Source organism: Camelus dromedarius, chromosome 2, assembly GCF_036321535.1.
Source record: "Camelus dromedarius isolate mCamDro1 chromosome 2, mCamDro1.pat, whole genome shotgun sequence".
NCBI classification, from domain to species: domain Eukaryota; kingdom Metazoa; phylum Chordata; class Mammalia; order Artiodactyla; family Camelidae; genus Camelus; species Camelus dromedarius.
Window position 1 is genome coordinate 6,142,540 of NC_087437.1, and position 26,653 is coordinate 6,169,192.

The 26,653-nt window shown below is 39.7% G+C and overlaps 1 protein-coding gene across 7 annotated transcripts in view; it reads right to left on the bottom strand.

The window, feature by feature from the left end:
• The window catches only part of TBC1D5 (TBC1 domain family member 5), a 498,316-nt gene that overhangs the window by 190,492 nt on the left and 281,171 nt on the right, over positions 1-26,653 (bottom strand). For all 7 annotated transcript variants that reach the window (XM_064490964.1, XM_064490965.1, XM_031470042.2 and 4 more), the window contains 5 exons: positions 17,028-17,130; positions 10,277-10,365; positions 8,715-8,765; positions 8,551-8,620; positions 3,300-3,472 (listed from right to left, as the gene is read on the bottom strand). In XM_064490964.1, coding sequence (XP_064347034.1) covers positions 3,300-3,472; positions 8,551-8,620; positions 8,715-8,765; positions 10,277-10,365; positions 17,028-17,130 — 486 coding nt within the window. The remainder of the gene's footprint in view (positions 1-3,299; positions 3,473-8,550; positions 8,621-8,714; positions 8,766-10,276; positions 10,366-17,027; positions 17,131-26,653) is intronic.

The window sequence follows — 26,653 nt, forward strand, 5'->3', positions numbered from 1 at the left end:
GAAACTGTAAATTACTTTTAGGAAATACTATTTTATAATATCACCTAGAAAGTATTAAATATTTAATTGCAAATTAACTTTGTTTAACCTTTAAAATAGTAAGTTGACTTAACATTTCCTAACAGAAAAAAACAGCCACAATTATCCAGGGGAAAATGCACTTAAATATAGCATTAATAAGCAAGTTATTACATAACATTCAAGATTTCAAGGGGTCTTACTCCCATATTGCAAGATAACTATCATCAATTTATTTAAAATTAAGATAAGCTAATTTGGAATGACTTCTAATTTTGTTAAATAAATTTATTAGCAAAATGCAACAAATGCCTTCACATGTGCTGCATCAGCCACGTCAGGACACTTCCACATATATTCCCTAACAAAAAACAGAAGAAAAACTACTTTTCAAAATGGAGTAATTATAAACTCTTTTTGTTAAAGATGATCACAACCATATCAGAAAGCAGATTTAAACAAACTTGAATGTATCATGCAACTGCTAAAGACTGACTAAAATTAGATGCCTGGACTCAACGTGGGGTATGATTTCATTTTGCTAACACTTTCTCTACCATGTAAACAACTTTCTTCCAACAGGAATAGACAGCAGTACCAGCAATTACTTAGATCAATGTTAACTTGTGCGATATAAAACAAAACAAAACAAAGTGAACAAATTTCAATTCACTTCCATGAGATAAAGACCTGTAGTATTTATGAGATTCAAGGACATAAAATTATTGTGCCAAAATGCTATGATCTGTTTCTAAAAGTTTACTCTCAACTTCGATACTATCTCTTTAGCAGCCTTGGTCTAAAGGAGAGCTATGTTCCCACTTAAATAGAAGCTGTTTCCTTTAGTGAAGAAAACACAGAAAGCCACAGTCAGAGCTGGCGGAGATCATGAATCGCATGGTACATCATGTTCCCAAAGCTATGATATCCTAAGTAATGATAATGACAAATAATGATACCAAAAGCAGCACTAACCATATACTGAATGTTCACTGAATATTGACGGTGCTGCCCCGTGCCTGTGATCCGCACACATGCTCACATCCACTGGGAATGATGGAGCTGCTCTCACTATGAGTTTTGTATATTATGATCTAATTCTCATAGGCACCCTCTGAAGTAGGTACCATTATGTTCAATCTCCATTTCACAGATGAAGAAACCAAGGCTCAAAGTAGTTAAACAGGTCTGTTTCATTTCAAAGCCTGTGCTTCTAACGGCTGTTTTACATAAGACTCTTTGGGGCCAGAGAGTAATATGAGTCTAACAGTCATCAATAGGAAATACATCGATGGTAGTACAGCTTTGGGTAGCATCAAAACAGGGAAATTCAACCACACTGCCTCACAAACATGAACAATAAAATCAAGTCTGTTCAGTGAGATGAGTCAGTAAAATCATTGCTACTGTGAAATGTAGTACCGACCAATTAAGAGAAAGAGTGATTTCTTCAAAGTTTAAAAAATATATATATTTACATAACGAAGATAAAATTCCATGCAAAAATAAAGGGATAACTGAGCTGGCTATGGTTACTGCAAGCCTTGATTTTGTTAGTCCTGCTGAAAACTAAAGTTGAAAAGAGGAAGAGGAGTTAGGTCATGGATCATGGGATTTTACTGGGAAGGTGCTGGATGGATGTCACGGAAGCTCGAGGGATCGGTGTGGTGAAGAGAGAGCACTTGGGAACTACGTCTGAGAAGGAACTAGAACACAAAGCTCATAAATCGCTGTGCCAAGTCCACGCCCCTCCACTGCCACGGAGAGCAGCAGCTGGGTCAGAGAGCCAGCAAACAACAAGCGTTTCACACAAGTGCTGAGTGTATCCACCAGGAGCCTCTTTCCCCAATATTTAAGACCAACTTCTAGACTAGACAACAATTTTTGAGGATATAAAATAGGTTTTTGTATTTGACTAAACCAAGTCTTCGAGTGCACAGTAGAAAGGAATTAAGAATTAGCCTCCTGACCTTGTCACTGGCATTTTAGATTTTTTTTTTTATTCTATAATCACACACAAATCAGCTGGACTTAGAAGCATGATGTCAATTCATCAGTTCCCGATGGCGCTGCCCCGTACCCATGATGCGCACGTGCACTCACGTCCACTGGGAGTGACGGAGCTGCTCTCAACCACGGAGTCAAGCTTAAGTCACAGAGATGGAAACAGGCATCGTTAAAACAGGAGGGCAGACGTCGTCAACCACAGCCCAGGACTTCCAGAGGAGAACGGCTGAGTTATGATTAGTCATACACGGTGTAACGTGAAAACATAAAGAAAACACTCATGGACCTGCTTTTCTTTGGGCTAAATAAACAGCCTCCGCTCTGGTTCTAATCCTCTGACTTCAGAGTCTCCCTAATTCAAATACTGAGTTCATATTTATTTAATGAGAATCTACTGTATAGATCTCAGGAATATCTTCTCAACTTTCCTTATTGAGAGATGGGATTTGCAGGAAGTATCTACCAAGGACTGCCCGGCACTAGATACAAATGTCGCACTGTTTTGATTTAAAGGACCTTTTATTGTCTGTGCCCCTACATAACTATGCACATTTATTAAAGTTGTTATCTTTCTAAATTGCCTCACGTTGCAAGTCACTGAATGCGTGTGCACACCCTCCCCTCCTCCAAAGGTGACTAGCTCCACATTCTTCTGCTATATAGCATGTTACAGAAGTCACCTGGCTGAAGAAGGTTAATATATTATATTTTCATTGTGAGGGACATTTATCTTACTTTTAGAAATGCACTTCTGAGGGTAGACCAGATAACCACACTATAAATGGAAAGAACACGACTATCTGCAGGAATGCTGGGGTTCGGGGCTAGCTTCGTGTGTGTACAATCTGTGTGACCCTGCCCTTCTCAGAATGCTCAGTTTAATGCCTGGCTGTTGCCATCTCGAAATTCCCACTGACTTATTTTTTTAAAGGGGCCATTCGCGTTTAGTTTGCACTGGGCTCTGCAGATTATAGAGCCCAGCCTGCCTGGATGTGAACTATGACTTCACAGTTCAATACGTGTAAGGTCAGTGTAAGCCTTAGTTTCCTCCTCCATAACCAGGGAGTGATGCCCAGTTAACGGGGCTGGTGGGGGGGACTGGAGGAAACACCATATACGAAAGCCATGAGCACAGTCTGGCACACGAAACACAAAGGAGCCATGGCATGAAATGGAGCTGGAACAGCTCTGACTCTCGTGTCTATGAATCTGAAACACACAGAAGCCACCAGAAACCACAATTAGGTGATGCTGAGATTTAAACGAATACTTACAAGCCATATATCTGTGGCGCAATCTCTAGTCTGTTCAGGTGCATGTAAAGCTCAATATCGTGCTTCTTCAATAGATGATCCTGGATCTGGTTGACTTTAGTAACAATAGCAATTGTTGGCCCCAAATCCTGTGGTCGAGCAAAGGGGATAGGCGTCATCAGGGTCTCCTTCCCCTAGAAACAGGAAAAATGGAACATGGATTATTTGAACAGTGAAATTAACAAATATATGGACATCATTCTTGAATGTATTTATCAATAGGAGTTTAAATAGGAGCCAACATCTTCTTTAATTATCTCATGACAAATGCTTAAAATGTGGAATTCTATGCTAATCGTTGTACAGATGACTGCGCTCGTAAAGGCCAGGAAATATTCTAAAATATTTTCTCCTTGTGTTCCCTTGAGCAGTTTCTCTGGGGACACGAACTCTTACCAGATGATTCTGGCTAGAAGCAGTGGTGGCCACCAGTCTACCTGTCCACGGCCAGCGTGTCTAATCAGCAGCCCCAGTACCGAAACGAAACACCGGGAGGAAAACTTACTTCTTGTGGCATAAAGCGTCCACATGAAAAAAAGTGACTGAAAACGGTTTTCCTTTGAGGTCTCAAAACTATAAAAAAAAAAAATGCCAGGAAGTAAAGTAAACTAGTACTAGAAGAGAAGATGTTCTCTGTCTTTTGATCAATTTAAATAGCTGGGTATAAATATTTTAAAATTCTCCAGACCACAAATACAGCTGACTTAAAAAAAAAAAAATCTCTGTGGGCCAACTTCAGCATCCCTTCCTGCCATCCCATGCCCTCGATTAAGAAAGACAGATCTGTCACTCCTTGCCATGTCTTCATGTAAACTTCAACTGCCCCCTCAAGTCTGAGGGTTTACCTAACACACTACGTCTGACCTTTCTTCCGATGTCCGGTCCTCCACTTCCACCTCTTTCCAATACTGGGATTCACAGCATCTCTCTTGTGACTCTCTGCCTACCACTCATCGTCAGTCTACCTCTCTCATTCAGGTTCTTGTCTCTGTTTCACGAATGCTGCTTTCTCCTACAGCCCTGGTCTTAGTTTTATTCTCTACTTACACGCAATTCCCTGAGTGAGCTCAGCCACACACAGGGCTTCAACTGAAACCCTTTTTCCAAAGACTTCCTCATTTGTACTCAAGACCTAGAACTCGAGAGTGCCTCCCACACACTCCAATGCTGGCAAAGAATCCCAGATTCCCAAGGGGTCTCTAATGCAGCAGGCCCACAGCCGAGTCATCACCTCCTGCTCAAAGGCACGTTCATCCTCCCCAAGCCTACCTCAACCCATCCCCCAACGAGAACACCTAATCTGCCAATTTTAGCTCCTTAGAACCACTCAGGGGACTCCCGTGCGTCTCTTCTACTGTGACAACCTGACTCGGGGCCCTAATCTTTCCTTTCCTCCTGGTCTTGCTGCCCCTGATTTAGTCTGTTTTTATATCCATCTTCCAAAATTCTGGTGCTCCACCTAAAGCAGATGTTAGATTAGGCCAGATAGCCCTCCTTAAACATTCCTAACAGCTCCTCGCTATTTTTACTCTGGGGAAAACAGAACAATCAATCTAAATTCTTTGACCAGGTCTACAAGGTTTTCCATTACCTGGACGGCCTCTATTCTCACTGTGCTTCTAGAGGTCCTGGGATGCCACCTTCGACCTGAAATAGCCCCCTCCCTGGTGTTTCCACCCAGAAGCCCCAGATGCATTTAAAGATTCGGCTCAAGTGCCAGGTCCTGGTTCATTATCGTCTTCTCCCTCCTCTGCCATGGCAAGCTCACCCAATTCTCTGCCTCCTAAACTGTGCGATCTCTAAAGGGAGTGTCATCCCTCCGTTACTGAACCAGATTCAGAGGCACGAAGATAAGGAAGGTAAAAGCTCTTGCCCTCGTCGTCCGGAGGGAAAACTACACTGAGGAAACCCTCAGAATTCTGTATCAGAGCTGTGACTAATCAGGTCGGTAGAAAGTGCAGGAGAGGGGAGGGAGGGGCATGTGTATCAGGGAAAATTTCCTGGAAGGAGTTCGTGGAAGTTTCCCGGAAGCTGTCTTTTCAGGATCATTTCAAGTCTTAAAAAGAAACACAGTCCTTAGGACTCTCCACAGTGTCTGCCCCAGTGTATTTAGGTCTGAAGGACATACGACCACGTTAATTTTTATGGCTCAATTAATTTTCGTTAATTTGTATAGACAGGAGAGAGGTAAATCTCTTTACTGCAGAAACCTGTGGGCTGAATATCATGCAGTGTATGGTAGAAGCATGAGCTCAGACAGGGTTTCTAACAACCACATGGAAGACAGAACACTGTATGTAGCCCTCTTCTAAGGGCCTTCAATAAACATGCTCCTGAAAGTCTAACTGCTGGCTTTGGAGAGAACTGATCCTAAATTAATCTGTTAAAAATGTTTATCTTAATGAAATCATACTACTGATTTCTAGTTGGAATAGAATGAGTTGTCATTAAATCAATAGCATCTATAGCCCATTCTTCAAATACTTAACAGAGATTCATGTGTAGTCTAAGAACTACAGTCATATACCAATTGTAGTTAGAAAAGATTACCCCTCAGAACACTTGTAATAAAATATCTTCAATTTTAAAAACTTGAAAGTAATGTTCATGAGAACTACAATGCTAATAAATAGCTTAGCCTATCTAAAAGTAAAATCAAAAAAGAGTAAAGATAGAGTTAATGTAAAATACTTCCTTATCTTCAGGATTTCTTATCATAAAGAATGCTATTTGCATTTAACAAATACGATCAAATGAGACAACCAATAAAATGGGACTCTTATTAGTGGTTCTCAAAGTGCGTTCCACAGATCAGTGCCAGGCCACAAACTGCTGGAGGACGGCAGCCGGGTAATGATGTCACACCATTACATAAATGCGTGCACTGCTTCCTTCACCGAGAAAGTCTTATCACAAAAAGTATGTTGCTGAACTAGGCAGCACACGTAGGAATAGACCTGAACTTTCCAAGGGATTAGAAGAACTGAATGAAGGAGTGATATATTAATTTCTTGAACTTCTTTTTAAAAAGATGACAGAATCATGAAACAGAATAAAAAGGGGAGGATAAAAAAGGGATTCATTAAATATGTTTTTTAGGAATATATTATGCACTGGTAAATGCAAATAAACATGATTTCTCAGAGGTCACATCCATGTGACACTGGTAAAATAAATGTCATTGTGTTGTCTAAGCCATTTTCATGACTTGATTTCGTGACAGCAACATGAATAAGTAAACCTGAAAAATGGCGGCCCTCACATTTTTATTACTCAGTTTCTCAGATACTGTGAATCAGTTATAAACTACAAAGTGGCCACTGCATAAAATGATCATGATGTCGGTATTTAAATGTATTCAAGCACTCTGCTCAAAATGTGATGCTCCCATAAGCCTAGGACTTCATCCCATCACCTGCCAAGGACATGGATTTATTGTTCCAAAACGTAAAGCAGTTCATCACACGTGCTTACAGCAAGTTTCCCCTCCAATAACCCTTAAGGAATGTAGCATGCTGATGTACTGCTGAAAGAAGACTTTATCAGCTCGGTGAGGGGTTGACAAACTTTCCCTGTGAAGAGCCAGATGGGAAATATTTTGGGCTTTCCAGGTCACACGGTCTGAGCTGCAGCTCCGCAGCTCTGCTGGTGTAACGAGCGCGGCCACAGGCAGCAAGGAAACCAACAGGGGTGGCTGCATCCCAACCAAACTTTCTTTATGGACATGGAAATCTGAACTCAAGATAATTTTCGTATGTCACAAAACATTATTTCTCTTTTGATATTTTTTCCAACCATTTAATAATGTAAAAGCCATTTTTAACTCACAAGCTGTACAAAAACAGATGGCAGGTCAAATTGGCCTGCAGGCAGTAGTTTGCCCTGACCTAGAGCAAAGGCATAAAAAGCATTAGATAGTCATTTCATTTTCTAAGAGATGGAGTGAAGTGACTGAGCAATGCATGGTTTCTAACCAGGATGCATTCAATTATACCAATACAAAAGAAATTAGTTGTACAGAAAATAATATACCAAACACTCTTAACAACATCCCTTGTCAGAATATTTTACAATTTTCCCATTATTGTGTAATAACAATGAAAAGACCATAATGACCTCTAAGTTAGCATATATGTTTGTTTAAAATGACAGTTAATTCGGCAATCCCATCCCCTAGAGATACAGCAAGAGAGCTGAAAACATATGTTCACACAAAAGTTTGTACACGAATGTTCACAGTAACATTATTCTTAATGGCCAAATAGTGGAAAGAACCCAAATGTCCACCAATGGATGTATGGAAAATAAAATGTAGTATATATCCAGGCAATGGAACATTATTTGGCTGTGAAAAGGAATGAGGTACTGACAGACACCTGCTGCAACATGAATGAATGCTGAGAATATTATGCTATGTGAACAATTGGTCACAAAAGGCCACATATTATATGATTCCATTTATATGAAGTGTCCAGAAAAGGCAAATCCAGGAAATAGATAGCGTACCAGTGATGCCAGGGCTCTGGGGAATGGGGTTAAGGGAGGGACTGCTAATGGGTACAGGATTTCCTTTGGGGGTGTTGGAAATGTTTTGACATTAGAGAGTGGGGACATTTGCACAACCCTGTGAAAATACTAAAAACCACTAAATTGTACCTTTAGAGAGGTGACTGTTAACGGTATGTTAATTATTTCACACAAAAAATTACAGTTAAAAAATAAGGTTAAGAGAGAGTAAGCATAAATGGTACTGATGCTAAATGTATATACTCAATAGTGATGCATTAGTCAAAGTAAAACAACCAATCTGACACAGAGTTGTCTACGCAATTCAGTATCTATCAACTCACGGGGGTAGCGACAGACCAAGTAGATAAATGCACGTATCACTCAAAATTTATAATCATTTTTAAGTAAGAAATTATACTGCCTGCATAAAATAGACACATAAAAGAAAGTTTCTACTTATTTATATGACATTTTTTATATTACTTCTTTATATCTGCCAGTATTACTAGAGACATGATTTAGATCCCCAGTTCAAACTTATTATTCCACAGGTATTCTTATATTTTCATTTTTTATAGTAATAATAATAGCTTCTATTCTCTGATCATATGTTTTTCAACTTACTTACTTTAAACTTAAAGTTACTTACTGAAATCATTTGGTCCCTCAAATATATTGAAAAGATCTGCACTGTAAGATTTACCTTTTGACCATCATGCTCAAAAGTAGAAAACCAAGGTTCAGCAGTTTCCATAAGTTGGGAGAACATCGCACTAAAAATTAGAAAAATAATATAATGCTAATATTAAACTTCCATTAATGTAAAAATGGCATCAAAAGTAAAAGTAACCAAGCTTCTGTACTTACTAGGCATCATGTTCCAGGTACTCAGGGTTCAGGAGCGTTTTCATTTCCTCACTTAAAAAAGCAATACAAGCAATCAGCACGAGTAACTTTTTAATTGAAGGACATGCAGAGGTGGCCTTTTTCTATACTCACAAGCCCACTTGCATAAATGTGTAAATTTAAAAAAAGGAAGCCTTTATTAATAAAAAGAGCAACTCCATTAACAAATGAAATCCTTTCTTTCTATAAGGATCAAAACCAAATTAGCTCCCTGTCAGTACCACAATGAGGTAGCTCTCTAATTATTCTACATACCGAATACAGAATGTGACAATACACTCCTCAGACGTGCCTGGTCTAGAGTCAACTGATTACTCCACAATCCATCACTTGTCCAAAACAAAACAAAAATTAATAGTTACCAGTCAAATATCCCATATCAAAACATTATTTTCTTTTGATGGCTTCTCCTTTTATTATATTTTAATATCAATTAATCAGTGAGAGCACCTCTTCCAAATCTATTTTAGGGTTGCTTTTACTTTATAAAGGGTTGAAACAGCTATAGAAGCATGTCCAACTCATTCAAAAGCTATTCTCAGTGTATACTTTACTGCGAAATACGTTAGCATATATGTTTTAAAGAAGACAAGCTGCATGAAAACACCATCCCACACTAACTTCACCCTTACCCTTTAGAATAACTGAAGCAATGACAAGTAAGGTATGGTTACGATAGGTCAGATTCAGTAAACTCAGCATAATTAGAAAAAATCAAAAGGAACAAGAGAATACTACTCTGTAATACAGTAAGCAAGTTAATTTGACAAATACCCTAATATATGCTCAGCAAAATGGATGGCTATATTTGGTTAATGAAGATCGTACAGAAAAGCACATGGAGTGCTGTGTGTTGATTTTATTCTCTGCATAGAGATGGGCTAGCCTGTGGAATATTCCTGGCGAGGTTTTACATTCCCTCAGCTCTCCCTTTCCAGGATGCTTCCTGGCTGCCTCTCTGGCCTGACTAGTTAGCATCTCTTAAGTTAGAGAATAAATTCTAACAATTGGCCTAAGTTCATTACAATTAACATTACTTTCTGGAAATAATAAATTAACATATTTCAAAAACATGAGAAGTCATTTTTGTCTGTCTAAAGACTGGGGTTCTTTGTGGAACTGCTCTATTTATGAACTGAACTGAGTCAACTCTGGTGAGGAGAAAGTATCTCGCAGGTAAAGGTTCTCTCCCAGCCTGCAGTGAAAGATGGGTCACGAGAGGACAGTACGTATGAATGTTAACCATCATTAGCACTTTGCCGTTACAACAACAATCTCCTCCTCTTGATCCATCAGTTATACGTCCTTTGGTACAGCCCTAAGGTCTACTAAGATGTTTACAATTCCAAATTTGCCCCATAGCTGAAGTGGGATTACAATTAGTGAGTGGAATGAACAGCCAGCCGCATGAAACACAACCAAATGTTTACAATTTATGAAATACTTTCAAGGGACTAGATGTTGAGGTGAGAAAAAGATCACAGCAGGGCTGAAAAAATAGAGGGGCTTATGTCACGACTTGCCTTGGCTGCGCAGACTCACTGGCGTGAAGGAAGGCCTGGTGGTCACAGTGCAGGGTGAAGACGATCGGGGCCAGCAGCTCGTGCATGCCCTGAAACAGACAACGAAGAGTGGCGGGTGGACAGGACCAGCCCAGCTGAGAGCTTCTGCAGCTGATTCCACCACCTGCACTTCCACACTATACAGAAAAGCATACACAGAAGAAGCTACAAAATGCGATTTTATGTCCTTTTAGAATTTGACTCCAATTCAGCCACAGCACGCATTCTTCTTTAAAAACATGGGGAGCAGTTCTCTTTTAAATGACACAACAAACAATAAATTGGCATGGTAGACAACCTTGCACCTGTCAGTTGCTTCAGGAGCTGTGCTCATAAATATGAATTTCATTTATGCAAATGATAATCATGAGCTACAGTGTAAAGATCTGCAGTAAGAAGGGCAACTGAGAACTGTAGACCTAAGGAAATTACAGCCAATGTTTTCATTATATAATGGCTCAAAATTAGGATGTCTGTAGATTTAGGAAGTGCTGAAGTCAGCTAGCTGGAAATGTTGGATAATAAGAGAAACAACCTTTGGCAGGTATGAGAGAAAACAAAGTTTTTAAAGTAGGATTTTCAACATGTTTAAGCAGAAGATGACTATGATTTTTTTCCTATCAACTTCAACTATAAGGTTACTTTTGAATTTATTTAGTGATTTCACCCATACGATTTTCTTTTTCCTTATACTGGTGTTCACTTGTGGATTTCATGAATAGATACAGAAACAAAAAGGTGTATTAGTTACTAAGATGTCTTTCAAAGGGTTTTATAAAAATGCATTTTTCATCTGTTACTGAGATGAAACGAGGTGGTTCATGACAGTGACCTGCCTTGTTAATGAAGATTGTTTCCCTACTTAGGCATCAAAAAATGTATTTTAGCAAGTTAAAAATAGACTACACTCTCTGCTGCCTCTTAGAGGGAGTAAATTACTATTTTCCTTTTGCGTACAGATGATCTTTTAGAAAAAGACAAGACAAAACCCCACCTTTACAGGAAATAACAATAAAGCACAAAAGCAGAGAGAACGATTTTCCTGGTGGAATGAGAGAAACCCCCTGCGACGAGAGGACAGTGATACTGGCCTCTGCCCAGTCTAGCAGCTCTCTGCTGCTCACAGGACACCGGCTATTGTCATAAAGCCACACGAAAGTAAACGCTGCCGGAGTTCATTTGTAAGTTATCGCTAGCCTTGACTTAGAAGGACTTAATGACATTTTTACGAAATGATTCATGATCCATTGACAACTTACTTGTAATTTAGGACAAATTACCACATAGCACTTCAGTCTCTTTAGATAACCAACCCCTGCTAAACAGACCTTGAAAAGACTGTTCCTTAGGGGAACACGGGAGAGACCCAGAAAGAGTGGGAACAGCGCTGCTGGTGTGCTTTAAAATCATCATGAGGCACTCACTCTCCAGGAATAAGCTCAAGTTATTCCAAAGACCAAGTGCCATCATTTTAGTCATCATAGTAACAGTTATTATAGAGAATTGCAGAAAAGCAAAAACAAAAAGCAGAAAAAAACAAAAAAAAAGGGAGGTGAAAGGGAGGGTGGAAGGAAGGAGGAAGGGAGGAAGGAAGGGCCTAAACAAAGAAAAGAAAGAAATTTAAAACTGTGATAGACTCCTTCTGGTAATCTTTTGCTTCATTTCTGATGATTTCCTTAGGATAAAGTCCCCAGGAGTAGGATTCCTGGGTAGTTAAGACATTTGTTAAGATATACATACAATTTGGTATATACAATTAACCTGCCCTTCAGGAAGAATTCCCTCACTTTAGGGCATAAAAATCACCATCTCACACATCCCTACCTATATTTGTCTTTTTTTTTTTTTAAATCCTGTCAAGTTTCACCATCAAATGGTGGTTTTAACTTAAATGCTAGTGATATTGAACACATTTTATTGGCCATTTTTATGTAATGAATTGTCCATTTTCTCCTGATGAAGTATCTTCCTTTTTCCTGATGATTTATAATTATTCTTTACCAATTTAGAATATTAACCTTTAGTCACTTTTCTTACAAATACTTTCCCATGTTTATCATTTGTCTTTTAATTTTGAGGATATATCTTATTGTGAAGCTGTATACTTTAAAATAGTCAAATCTTTCATTCATTCTTCATGGTTTCTTGTTTTGCTTTCATGCCTAAAAAGACTTCCTCATATTAATATTAGGTTAAATATATAGTTTCCTTTTTTACAATGAATTATTTAACTTTGCCCTGAAGAATAAACAAACATGTATTTTTTTCTCTCTCAAGGAATTAAACTAATCTGTTGAATAATCATCATTTACTGAATAATCCATTTTCTCCCAAGAGTTCTGAAACGTCATCTTTATCATAAACTGAATATTTAGCTCTTTTTTTCCCTGAGTTTTTACTGGTATTCCATCGGTCTATATACTCTTAACAAGAACTTTAGCACTGTAATGACTTGAATTATAAAATATTTCATTTCTTCATATTTTCTGTTCTTTTTCTCAAAATCATTCTGACTATGCTAACATTTTTTTCATCCAAGTTAACTTCGGTAACATTTAGTTACATAAAACACTAAACAAAATACTACAATTTTTATTGCCATTGCATTAGATTTAACTGTAAGAAGGATTTTTTAACACCACCAGATATTCCAGTCCAAAAATGTGTAGACCTGCATAGTTTTTATTAGTTTTATTACTAGGTTTTCGTTGGTGTTGGTGGCAGTGATCTTCCGAATGAACTTTTCCCATCAGTTTTTTCCCCTCCCTGTGTTTTCTCACTGACTACGGCTGGTTTAATAAGAAGGAGCTCTTGCTAACTGCCTCTTCTTAACTTCTTTAAACGTTCTTGTCCCTCTAGCTTCTGTGACACTACTCTTTCTGGATTCTCCATTTGCTCACGCACCATTCACCTTCATTTATTCCAAAAACTACATACAAACCATCTATGATGTGCTGGGAGCACAAAAATGAAGTGGGCAAACTCCTAACCATGATGGCGCCCGCAGTCTACGTGGCAAGACACACAATAACAAAACAAGCATAGAAGTGCTATACACTTATCAACTGGGACAACTGATACATGTGTGCATGTGCACACACATAAGTGTGCACACACGCACACACACACACCCAGCTCCTACTATGGGCTCAGCACGTATAAGGTGCTCACTACCTAGGGACTGAAGGAATGAAACAGCTACCAGTCAATACAGTCACCACTCATTCATTTTGGAATAAATGAAGGCTGATATTTCATTTATCAACACAATGGCAACAGTTGAACTACAATATGCAAAATGGAAAAGAATACTGAATTATATTTCAACATTTCCCATCAATAAATAAGGGTGCTTTTTGTATAATGGAAATTCAGAGCCCCCTGAATACCATTAAGACATCCTCTTACAAATTCAGTGTTGACTCCCAACTACACTAGGGATAGTTTCCTCAAATAGACTTGGAAGAGACTGTTGGTTTTACTCTCAATTCTTGACTAGTGAAACCTGATTAATATTTAGAGGTGGCAAGCATATAGACATCTTTAAGGGAAAAGAGACGTATCTAGAAAGAACGGTCATAAATTCGATATGCTGTAAATCTGACAAAGTGTCATAAAAAATAATGTATTGTCAGGGTACTTCCTGGTCCCCCAAATGCATGCTTTGCTTGCACCCACACTGCCGGCGGGCACCCTGGCTTGCTGACAGCCTTTCCCCCGCTGGATCTGCGGTAGTCACTGTGCCCCAAACTCATGCCAGTTGAAAATAAAGGTAACAAAGTTTCCTTTGTCAACAGCCTGTAGGCTCACAAAATTGAACCTGTTCTTTTATCTGCCTGTGCTCATTTAGCCCACCAAGCAGTCTTTATTAAAGCAGAGACATCAGGCAGTCAAAGTTCATTAATACCATTTATATAATCTCTGCAGTTTCAATTAACTCAGCAAGACATTCTACTCCATGATAACAGTCTCATTAATTCAATAAAATCCCATAACTATTAACAATATGGTCGATGTTAAACGGGGTGTCACCTAGCACAAAATAATAGCTTTAACAGCTTGTGATGAAACTCAAGGTTTTCTCTTAAATTTGATCTGGCGAAATATTCACAGTCCTTTTACAGCAAGGGATCATTTCTATGTAAAGAATCTATAGCATTTTTAATGTGCACAGGGTGTAATTTAAGCCTTAGTAGGTGATAACCAGGAGTGAGTTAATAATACTTTCCTATTCAGTAACTGATAGACTTAATCTGAATTATCAAGAACGTGATCTTCCAGACTGCTGTTTAGTCTTTCTCATAAAAGGGAGGCATACACCACAAATGATGGCGTGTGCAGTTACTATGCTTTTGTTCCTTGTCCATGGAACTTGTTTCCATTATCTTAAGACTTCCTTAATCTAGACCTTCCTTTCTCTAGAGAAAAAGAGGAAACAGATGTAAAGCTGGGATAATTTTATTCCGACTTGATTTGCTATCATCAAATCTTTTACTATGAAATCAGAAAGAGGAGAGGAACAATGAAGAGGCTTTTGATGACAAAAGCCACCACCATGAGGAGAAGTGCAGAAAAACAGAAATAAACACAGATCACAGGTGAGGAGTCCGAGCCACAGAACTAAAGCTTCAGAAGCATTCTGCCCCCAGACTTCCTGTAAAGCATGTTAATAATGCTCTTAGACTTTCAGGCATCCTGAATGGAATTTTCTGCTCTTTGCTTCCCCCTAAATTCTACACTGATTGAAATTTATTTTCTCCCAGTCTCCTCTTTGGTTTGTTTTTGACTTCTGAACTTTGCATCCAATCTGAATAGCCTAACTTGCTTGGGAAGGCCTTTTCTACCTTGAGATTATAAAAAATTCTCCTAAATGGTTTTATTGTATTTTTATGTAATTTTAGTTTTTACAATTATATCTTTACTCTATCTGGAATTTATTCTCCAATAAAGGTCTAAGTTAATCTTTTTTTCCAGATGCAAAGCCAAATATGGCAAGCCCATATCCTTTTCCCATTGAATGAAAATGCCCTGGCTTGTCACATTAACATCTCACTTGTAACTGGACCTGTTCTTCGTTTGTCTCACTGATCTATTTCTCAATTCCCACACCCCTGTTTCATTGGTTTGATCAACAGAACAGTTATCAGAGCTTTCATATGTCCCTGGGCCACTCTCCCCTTCCCTTAAATTCTGTGGCGACTCCAGCATATCTAACACTGACTATGATGATAACTAATGATAACTGCCCCGGGCACTAACGTGAGCTCTCAGTCAGCACTCTATGCTTCTGACTCTACAAAGTCAATTCTATCATTGCTCTCATCAACGAAACTGAGGATAAGAAAAGCTAAGCAAGATTGCCTAAGATTGTGCAGCTAATAAGTGGTAGAGTTGAGATTCAAACATAGGCCTCTGAGTCTAGACCCAGTGTTCTTAACCACTAAGCTATATTATCTTCAGTAAAATTACTGTAAACCTTTTTGGCATTAAATGAAAAACAACTGTGTCTGGTTTTTAAAAACCACATGTCTCACTTAGATTATCACTGGAATGGTAATGCATTTATATAGTAATTTGGGAAGAAGTAATAGTTTGACTTAATATCTTCCCACCTAAAAACACACCATCAATTTTCTATTTATTCAGTGTTTCCTTTTATCCTTCAATAACATTTACAGCTGTCTTCATATAACTTTTGTTCCAATACTGTTAAATTCATTTCTAGACACTTGATAGTTTTGGTTGCCATTATAAATAGGGTATTTTTTTTTTCCACTCTAAAAGCTAGTTATCACCATGTGATTAATATAAAGATATATTACTAATATCAAATCTAAGACAAAGTTAGTTCCCTTGGGTATCCAATGTATATAGTAACAAATATGTTATTAAGGACAACTGTAATATGACTTGGTTTATTATCTTTAAGTGAATCAAGTTTATCTCAAATTAAGTATACTGCTCTCACCATGCAAGTTTTTTTGTTATAATACACTGAATTTTGGTGGTTATCAGCTGGACATCACAACTTTGGATTGTTAGAGAATTAATAAGTGTCTGAATTTCCACTTAATATGCATTTTGAGAAACCCATAGAAATATGCAATTTGTGTATTTTTATTGGAACCCCATAAGCTTAAATAGAAACCTAGACATTTCTTTATGTACTGAACAATTTACATTTCAAAAAGAGCAAACACAATCCAATAATATACGTTAGTAATGAGATGAATCAAACATCAGGATCACAAAGAATATCATATAAATTTCAAAAAGTTGAAAGGGACTTTCTGAAGCTATGTTACTGGTGAATTTTAAAGAGCAAAAGGACACCTGATTATTTTCTACATGGCATGTCACATATTTATAAATGCAGTGCTTAGAAACAATATTTATATCTGCAACTCTGAAAAGTTTTATTACTAGATTGCCTTCAAAGATGCTGTTTATAAACAAACTCCCAAAAGTTGACAGAAAAGATTGAATGCCTTGTAGGAGACAATTTGGTGGAATGTCTCCCAATAAGGAGGAGGCATACATGCTGCGAGGAGCTCACTTTTCTCGCCAGGCAGCTGACGAGCCGCTCTCTGATTGCGTGACTATTATGATGCAGCTCTGGATACAATAAAGGCTACATTATTGCTCTATCATTTGTCAAGCTGTATGGAAAATTTTGAGTCAATGGATGCCACCTGTACGATATTTTCATTACCTGTTTATAAAGCAACTGCTCGTTTTCTCTAGCATAACAGAAAAGAACATCTGTAAGAATTTTTCTCACATTTTCTTGTTGGAAAAACTGCATTTCAGGAAACCTGAAAAACAGAAAACACAGGATTGAAATTGACTAGCACAATTCCAAGAATTACCCTCAGACTCGCATCTCTGAGAGGTGCCGAGGGCTGCTCCAGGTTTTAGTTCAAGTCTGCGTTTGCCATGCAACGTATGCCATCGGTGGGACTGATGTGTTAAAGACAAAAGGGTGAGGAAAGGGAAGCCACCATACCACAAGGGAAATGACACCCTTCACCATCTGACGATTTCAAGGGTCTTCATCTGCCTAAAGCCATTGCGTGGTGAAAGCAACAGTCTTTGAGCCTGTGCATTTGGGGTGGGGGATTGCTTTGTTTCACCTCACTGGTTTTGAGGACTATGTAAAATGTGATTTTTATAAGTATCAACATTTTGAAGAAATCATCCCTTTTTTTTGGATGCAAATATCAGGATTTAAATTATTATGTATGACCACACCACTAGTTTTATCTGATTAAAACACAGACTTCAAATGGAGTAAGTTAGTCAATGTTGCTTAAATGATCTCTGTATCCAAAATATTACCAGGTGCTTTGAGGTAATGTGAAATAAAAAAAAGGGCCGAGTATCCACCTGAAAGGAGCTTAGACATTTGTTTATAATGCAAGAATGTACAATTGCAAGGACCCAAAGAGAAAATACACAGCAATGCAATAAACAATAAATATATAGCCTGCTCTGTGGATCCATGGGTTCCGTGTCTGTAGATTCAACCAACCATGGATCAAAGATGTTTGGGGAAAAAAAATCCAGAAAGTTCCAAAAAGCAAAACTTGAATTTGCCAGCAGCCAGCGATTATTTACATTGCATTAGGCAGCATAAGAAATCTAGAGAGGACCTGAAGTGCACAGGAGGGTGTGCAGATTCTATGAGGACACTACTCCATTTTATATTAGGGACCTGAACACCCACGGATTTTGTTATCCGTGAAACCAATCCCTCATGAATATCGAGAGGTGATCCTATAAGGGAAGAGGAATGTCACCTAGAAGTAAGCTGTCAAATGGGTCCAATCACAAAAGGTTTGAACAAGAATTTTTAGGAGAAGAGGAACATGGAACATTTCAAGGAAAGAGACAAAGGCACAGATACTCCAAATGTAGAGCCGAGTAGGGTGACTAGTAGTGCCAAAGAAAAGTACTTCCACGAAGCACTCCCCGTTGGGAGCAGGACATCAGGACAGAAGAAACGGCGGGAGGTCTGGAAAGAGCTCTGAGTGCAGTATTTACAACTGGGGAAAAACAAGAGAGTGACTCTGCATTTCTGAATAGGGAAATAACAAAGAAAATAATATTTCAGTAACTCCAGGTGGGAATAGGGCTGAAAGAGGAGAGATTACAGGAAGGAGATAAGAGGACATTATACTGAAGTGAAACAGAAGCATCACAAACCCAAGGAGAAAAGCCTGGGTTCAAATTCCTGTTGCAGAATCGCGAGCTGTGAGACCTGGAGGCAGTCTATTAAGTAGGGATAATCATCCTGATCCTGTGATCAAGATGAGACGATGTGAAAGCACCAAGAGCGGGACTTTCAGGAAGAAAGGTCACTGCTAGTCTCTGAGCACTGGTAGGTACTCTAGGAGATAAAGATGCGAACTGAGTGGCTTTGGAACTAGAAAATAAGACAGTAAGTGAGGGACCGAAGAGGAAGAGTACCTAAACAGGATGCCCGGGGCATCACCGAGACAGAAATGACTGTGCAAGAGTCTTTCAAAGAGCGGCCAGGGGTGCTCTGCTTCATATTACAACAGCTTTCTGCCTCCAATTTCTGGGGACCTCCGCTGTTTCATGCTTCACTCTGATCCTCTTCCCCCCAGTGACAGTTACAACTTTCTGTCCAGTCCAGGCCGGGCTCCTGGGTGAACTATGCTAGTGGTTTGTGAAGCAACTCTTTTCTGCTCCTAATTTTTATAATAAATTGAAGCCTCCTTTATCTCAATCTGTTCATCTGACTTCTGTTTAAAATCCCCTGGTTGTACAATTTGTCCCCAGACATAAATATCTGGTCTTTTCGCTAGCAGCAAGGAAGTCTCTCTTACTGCAGTGGGGCAGTAATGAACGACCCATGGATCTGAGCAAGGTTATCTCAAATCTACGCACAAATCTCAATGTGGTGACCCTCCGGACAGCCCAAACTCAGGCCGAGGAGTCTGACTAGGCACCAGTGACCTTAGCTGTTAAAGAAAAAGAAAATTATTCAAAGTAGGTTCAAAGTAATAATAAGTGTATCATAGAAGCCAAGGAAGTTCCAGAAAGATGTCAAATGAATGCACTGAAGGAGGAAAGAAACATAAAAATGTATTAAATAATTTATTTGGGACAAAAGAAATTTGTTAAAGGCTTTAGAAACTCAAATATCCCAAGTTAGAGTAATCAGGATGAGAGACAGGTAAGTAGCTACTAATTGCTGAAAAGAAATTTTGGGAAAACTTAGTCACTAAAGTAAAAATAGAATAATCCTTCAGAGGTGAAACTGTTTCCCTTTCTTCCTCATTTGATGATTTAAATCTAGCCCCGTCTTGAAGTGGGCTTTCTGACATGCAATGTGGACTGATTACATGGCTCAATGACTTTGTGTGTCCCCTTCCTTAACTATGGTTTGGAAATTTTCCATGCACAATGGCACTACCGAATTCCATGCAATCCAATTCCATGTGTGGATTATGAGAGAAAGTACTAAAAACTACAACATTCACTTTGTAACAAATATCCGGGAACTAGACAGTAAGAGTTTAATACCTAAATACTAAAAATGTAAATTATATTACATACCAGTTCATAGTTGCATTTAAATGCGCACTAAATACTAACCACTTGCAAGATTAAAAACCAGAGATCTACAAGAATTAAATTGCAGGTAGATAATCTAAATTACCCACTTTTAGCAAATACCCAATCAACTGAAAACGTGTATTAGGCAGACACAGCGTATCTACAAGACAGCACACCATCTACAATTCTACTCCACAATGCTAACGTGCCAATTTAATGAACTTTTCGTGATATCCTCTTTTCTAGAAAAGTATGACTTGTTCCCTAAATTCTGATGTAGAATCCACAGCATTAAACAAGTAAAGTAGAAAGGTTTCAGAAAAGTTCTGAAAAAGAAACAAAACTTAATGCTATGTTCAGAAAAATAACTGGAAAAAGAACTGACATTCAGAGACATTTTTAGCAGAGTCTATAGCTCAGAAGGTAACAGGTGAGGAAGACTGGGGCAGAGAGATGAATACCTGTTGTGGTGTGTCCGGGTAGTTAGCAAGGTGGCAGGACTTTCCAACTGCTTTGCTATTTGAGCATAAATGAGTCAGAGATACGTATTTAGGTAAAATTCCATGAATTTAGATTTACACAGAAAAACCTCAGTCATCAGGTTGATGAACAAACCTAAATAAAAACATATTTCCTACAACAAATACTTGACTGTCATACTATCAGCCTTCAAAGGAGAAGGCATTCCATCTACAGGAATCAGAAATAAAAGGGAGAAAAGTAGTGACTAGCTTTTCTGGGAACAGTGATAATCAGTTTTTGATGATATGTTTTTAGGTTCAAAATAGCTTCCCTGACATCTGGTGTCGAGTCAGGGCAGGTAATCTGAACATCAGCCTAACCCAAATATCACTGCAAAGGCAAATCTGCTTTTGAAACAGTAACAAACATCAGAGAACACAGACTCAGGGTGGATTCAGTAATTGTTAAGATTTTGAAAACTCAATAGTGACACTACAGTTTCATGCAAAAAAGAGAAATGGTAGTAAATTCATTAAATACGAGATAGAGAAAAACTTTAGAACTGAAACTAGAGATGTTTATGACTCGTTCAAGCCAAAATATCTGACAGAAAAGCAAAAGGAGAAAAAAATCAGAACAGATAGGAACTGAAGACAAATTCCGTTATTATTAGAAAATGAAAGTCCAAGAGGAGTAATTTCTGCATTTGGCCAAAAATAAAAGTGGGAATTTGGAAACCGGTGAGGACGAAACTCAGACAGAGATAAAAAGCAAAGAGAAAAGTAATACTAAAGTATTCCACGGTGAGATTTAGACTAATACCGGCTTTTTACTTAAAGGGAAAAAAAAGTGCTAATTCAGTTTTAACTTAATTGATCAATATTTAAAATACAGCAGTTTCTCTCTCAAGATGTACGGAGGTACTTTATATTTAGACAAATTTTACATACTGCACACTGATATCCAGAGACATAAAAGTCTGAGGTGTGGGTTTTGTTCCGTATTGTGAAATAACCCCATATTCGTAGGCAATATAGTTTTCATCGTAACCACCCATAAAGAAGAGACAGCAGTGGACTGGACCCCAGGATACCCATCACCCAGCCTCGCTAGCGATCAACCCTTGTCCTGTGTGCACTCCTCCCTTGATGTGACATTTTGAAGCAATCTGAGACATCATTACATCTGTAATACTGCAGTGTGTATTTCTAGAAGATAAAGACTCTTTAAAAACATAACCATAGTACCACTTTAACACTACAACTGATAAAAATAATTAATTGAATATCTAATGTTCAAATTTCCCTATAATTTTTTCAGTTTGCTTAAATCAAGATCCAAGAAGCACCCATGCATTGCAGTTTGTTGATATGTGTCTCTTAAGGCTCTTTCACTCTCCTCCCTCCCTCCCTCCCTCTCCATCCCTCTCACTGTCTCACAGTGTATTTGGTTCTTCACCCTGTAGGAACTTCCCACATTCTGAATTTTACTTATTGTTCCTCCATCTTGTTATTTGTCACATTTGTCTTCCTGTTGTATTTCCTCTGTGAACTGGTAGGTACACGTAGAGGCTTCATCAGATTCAGGTTCAACTTTCAACAAATTCCTTCACAGGCGGTATGATGGCTTTAGTACACGCTCACAAATCCTTCCGCACTCCTCCCTTACAGGTGGGGGAGCCAAACTTCCCTCCCTCGGAATATGCGCTGCCCTCAGGGACGAGCTTCTCACAAAGAGAACACAGCCAGTGATGCTGTGACAGGGCTTCCGTCTGCCTGTCCATCTGGAGGCACCCATGGAACCCAGACGCCCTGCCGCCAGGGCGTCAAGCAGCTACAAGCGAGGGGAGCCGTGGGAAGGTGTTCTGGCCACAGCTGCAGAAGGTCTCTGCTGAGAGCCAGCTTCAACAGCCAGACCAGAGAGTGAACGCGCCTTCAGTTGATTCCAGTCCTCAACCTTCCAGCTGGCCTGGCCAACACCACGTGGAACAGAGATGAACTGTCCCGCTCAGTTCCACACAAGTTGTAGATTAACCAATTAGTTCTGTTGCTGCTTTAAGCTTTGGGGTAGTTTACAGTGCAGCAGTAGATGACTGGTACAGTTGGTGCTGTGTGCTTCCATCAGGAGGCATACATTTTTAGCTTATCTCTCTTTTTATGATGATCGATGATCACTGCCTAGATGTACTAATTCATTAGAGGTTGTCAAATGGTGAGATTATGACTATCATTTTTTTCTTTCATTATTATCTAAAATACATAAGGAAAAATTTATTCTCGTTGATTTTTAGTTATCCTGAAGTACACATCACTATAATTTTGAAAACTATTGTTGACTTCTATTACATTTGTCCATGGATATTTGTGGACATCGAAGATCTATGAACGACAAGTGGCACTAATTCTGTCACAAACGTAGTCTATGTCAACCAGACTCCACTCTTTGCCTTTTGGATATCTCCTCCTGTGACTGCAGTGTATGGAATGAATCAGGAATTGAGGACGGAGGGCACCTAAACACCAGCTCTGGAGCCCCAGGAACCGGGAAGCCAGGTACCTGAGGGGAGTTAGCTAGAAAGGCATCCAACAGACCCGTGGTCTGTCACAATACAGACAGACAGTAAAGGGACGCTAGGCAAATATCCGGGCTGTCTAAAATGAAGAGCTCCTCAGACAACAGAGAGATAAAAAGAACATTTCCTCAGCAAGAAAAGGGTTAAGAAAAGAGTGAAATGACAAAGGGCTTTGTCGCGGCATTATAGTACATAATTAGGTAATTACAAGTATTAAAACAGACAAAGCACTGGGCCCAGATGAATTACTGAAGATGCAAGCATTCAATAAGATGCCCCAAGGGAAAACGTGAAGCCCTTGGTGAAGGTTTATACTCGCGCAGCAGGACAGAGAAGCACAGGAGGACTTGCAGGGCCAACAACTGATGCACGTCCATCCTTCACAAACAGAATTCCAAAACAAGCATTCATCCAAAACTTAAAACATGCTGATGGAAAGTCGCTAGAATACTATTAAACACCAAACTAACTATAACACTTTACTCTGGTTTGTTGCTTTATTTTTGAAACAACTGAATAAATCAAGCAAAGACCAGAGAGGAAGAATTGGACACGGGGTGACAGCTCACCAGACACTCTTGATTCCTGCCTCCCTACTTCGGGGCATGTTTTTCACCCTTCTCCCTACTCAGCCCAATCTGCTTACTCTTTTCTCCAGGCACATGGCAGGTTTAACCTCCCAGCTTCCTTTTCAGTTAGCTGTGGCCACATGGGCGCCAGCCCATGGGCTGAGAGTGGAAGTGATGTGTGACCGTGAAATTCACACACTGTCCGGCACCCCCATCAGGCCCCACCTTCATCTCCCCTTCCGCCTGGACAGAACGGAGCAGGTCGTCTGGGAAACCTGGGGAGCTGCATATGGATTGCGGGGCTTTTGAAAATAAATCTGCAAATTCTTTAACACATCTCCTTTCTCTCTTGGACTGTCTGCTTTGGGGGAAGAATCTTCTGGAGAGAAGACATTTAGGCAGTCCCAAGGAGAGACTCATAAGGAGAGGGGCCAGCATGGACACCCCAGCCCTAGCCAGGCCTCCACACGACGATACGCGGCAACTATGAAATACATGGTAACTGTTCCCGGTCATGACTTCTGGTTGATCTGTTATGTAGTAATAGATAACAAACACAGATGTTGATACCTGAAACTGGGTTGTTGCTAAAAAACAATAAAGCATGTGGTAGAGGTGCCTGTGGGACTGGACAGAACTGGGAGGGCCTTGCTTAGAGCCTCAGTGACAGACTAAAGGGTACGGAAGAGACGCTTAGCAAGACAGCCCATGAGGCTGCCAGTGAGGGTGGAAATCAAAGTGTGGAAGGCATCGTAAGGAAAATGGAATGAAGAGGTTCCCTGTTCTATAGCGGCAACGCGGCAGCCTCTAGTTGTTTGGAAAGGAGGAAAGGTACCTGATAAACTGGGTGATGCAGCCAAGGAGTCGGCCTTGCTGTGCTGAGGGCGCTGCCTGGTCTCACTCGTTACTCATCGTAGAAAGAAAGGCGCAAAGCAGAAGGAAGAACCGCTCAGCACGAAGATGCTGGGACTCACTGGGCTTGAAAAGACATCTTTCCCTCCTCCTCTCCAGACAACAAACGAAGCATTAAGACACCACTTCCCGGCAAAGACCAAGTAGAAGAGTCGGTCAGAGAAACAAGGTCTAAAGATGAAACCAAGGGTGCAAGTGTGAAACTCTTTGTTAAGACCTCGTAAAGCGCTAAAGCTGTCCTCAGAGAACTCTCCTGTCAGATAAGGTGCCCGACGCCCTGGAAAGGTTTACAAGGCATGCCTCACAGAGCCCGCAGCAGCCAGGTCAGGGCCGCTGCTCAACACCCCCCACTGCATACGACAGCTCTCACAACAAGAATCAACTGCCCCCAAACTCCCAAGGCGGAGGGGCTACACACTAGAGCATATGAGCCCAGCGGGGGGAGCAGAAATAGTACTGATATGTACTTCATCTCCACTGCCTTCTGAACAGGACTTGAGGTGATGCACTCATGTTTCCAGCTCCTGATTGCTTCACAGAGTGCTCTGCATACAGAAGGTGCTCGATAAATGCTTCTTGAATGGAAAACGTGTTACATTCAGGCAAGTAAGACTAACGCAAATTATAATAGGCCAGTGGAAAGACCTGGAGTCCCACGTCTCATTTCCACTCCGGCCATCCACTAGTTATATTTTCTTAAGTCATTCTTTCTGAGCTTCAATTGTATCCGTTTGCAAAATTAAAGGATTTCAGTAGGTGACTACCAATGACACAAATGCCTACTATGGGTGCCAGGTACCAGGGAACATGAGAATATAAAACATAAAAATTAAATACTTAAGAAAATCTAAGTGAGAAAAGAGACATTTTACAGATTTTTAAAAAGGAAAGTAACTGGAGCAACTGCAGGACCTACAAAAGAACAGAAGAGGCACTCCAGTCTTTATCAGGACCCTCAACCTCTAGAATTGTAGTTGGTACAAAGTAATTTCTCAAGTAGTATTTGTTGAATGAATTAATAAATATACAAACCTGCAAACCAATCAACCAATGAAAAATGAAAATGAAATCCTGAACTCAGAGACTGGAGGTGAGAAGGCCAAGTGTAAGAAAGGGCAGACCACAGTTCAGCTACCTTTGTTGTTGGCAGTCAGTGAAGGTAAGAGCAACACAGAGCTGTGAGAGGCTCCACGATGGAGGCGGACACTGATTTTAAAAAGGCAAAGAAAAGAAGGTGGGAATCTGTTGTCATGGCAAGGGGTGGGATCCAGCCCAAGAGGAGAGCAGAAAAATCCCCGCGAGTCTATCAGGGAAGGTGAGTGTGTGAACTCACCATGGGTGAGACGACCCGCAGAAGGGGCAGCGTGACAGGAAACACCAGGCGGTGCAGAGGGGGAACAGGCGGGTGGCGCTGGCCTCTCAGGAGGTGGCATCTGTCACCATCTAGAGGTTTTCATCAAAGCTTCTTTCTAGCTCTCTGATGCTCTGAGTTACACAGCAAGTCCTCTACGCCACTGCCCCTCTGTCTCATAAAAAAAAAAAAAAACAACCCAAAAAACGTTCTACTGGTACTATAAATGTGAAAAATTAAGAAATAAAATATAGGTAGATAGAAACATGCACTTTAAGTTTGAGACTTTGTCACACTGAAAATAGAGGCTTTATTTTGTGGTTTTTCAACAATTAAGAAAAAATTTAAAGTGATTTAGAGCATTTACCCTTCAAGTACTAAAGTAGCTTCAGTCCCAAATCTGTGTGCAGGTTCTGGAAATACTGTTACACGACTGCACAGGCCCTGCCTGCTAGGAATAGTCCAGGATGAGGGATTACTTTACCACCCGGCAGACTTGACTGTGTGACCTGCTCTCAATCAATGTGTGAATGCACAACTATAAACAGTGCTAAAAAAAAAAGTGGCTTTATTTATTTATTTATTTTGAAAAATTGAAGTACAGTCAGTTACAATGTTGTCTGGTGTACAGCACAACGTCCCAGTCATGCATATACATATGTACATCCATTTTCATATTTTTTTCATTAAAGGTTATTACAAGATATTGAACACAGTTCCCTGTTCTCTACAGAAGAAATCTGTCATTATTTTTAAAATCTATTTTTATATACAGTGGCTAACATTTGCAAATCTCAAACTCCCAAATTTATAACAAGGAGGCTCTCACGAGAGCAGATGCCTCAGGTCAGCAGCTCAGGGTGATGTGAGGGCCCCGCTGCCCCAGC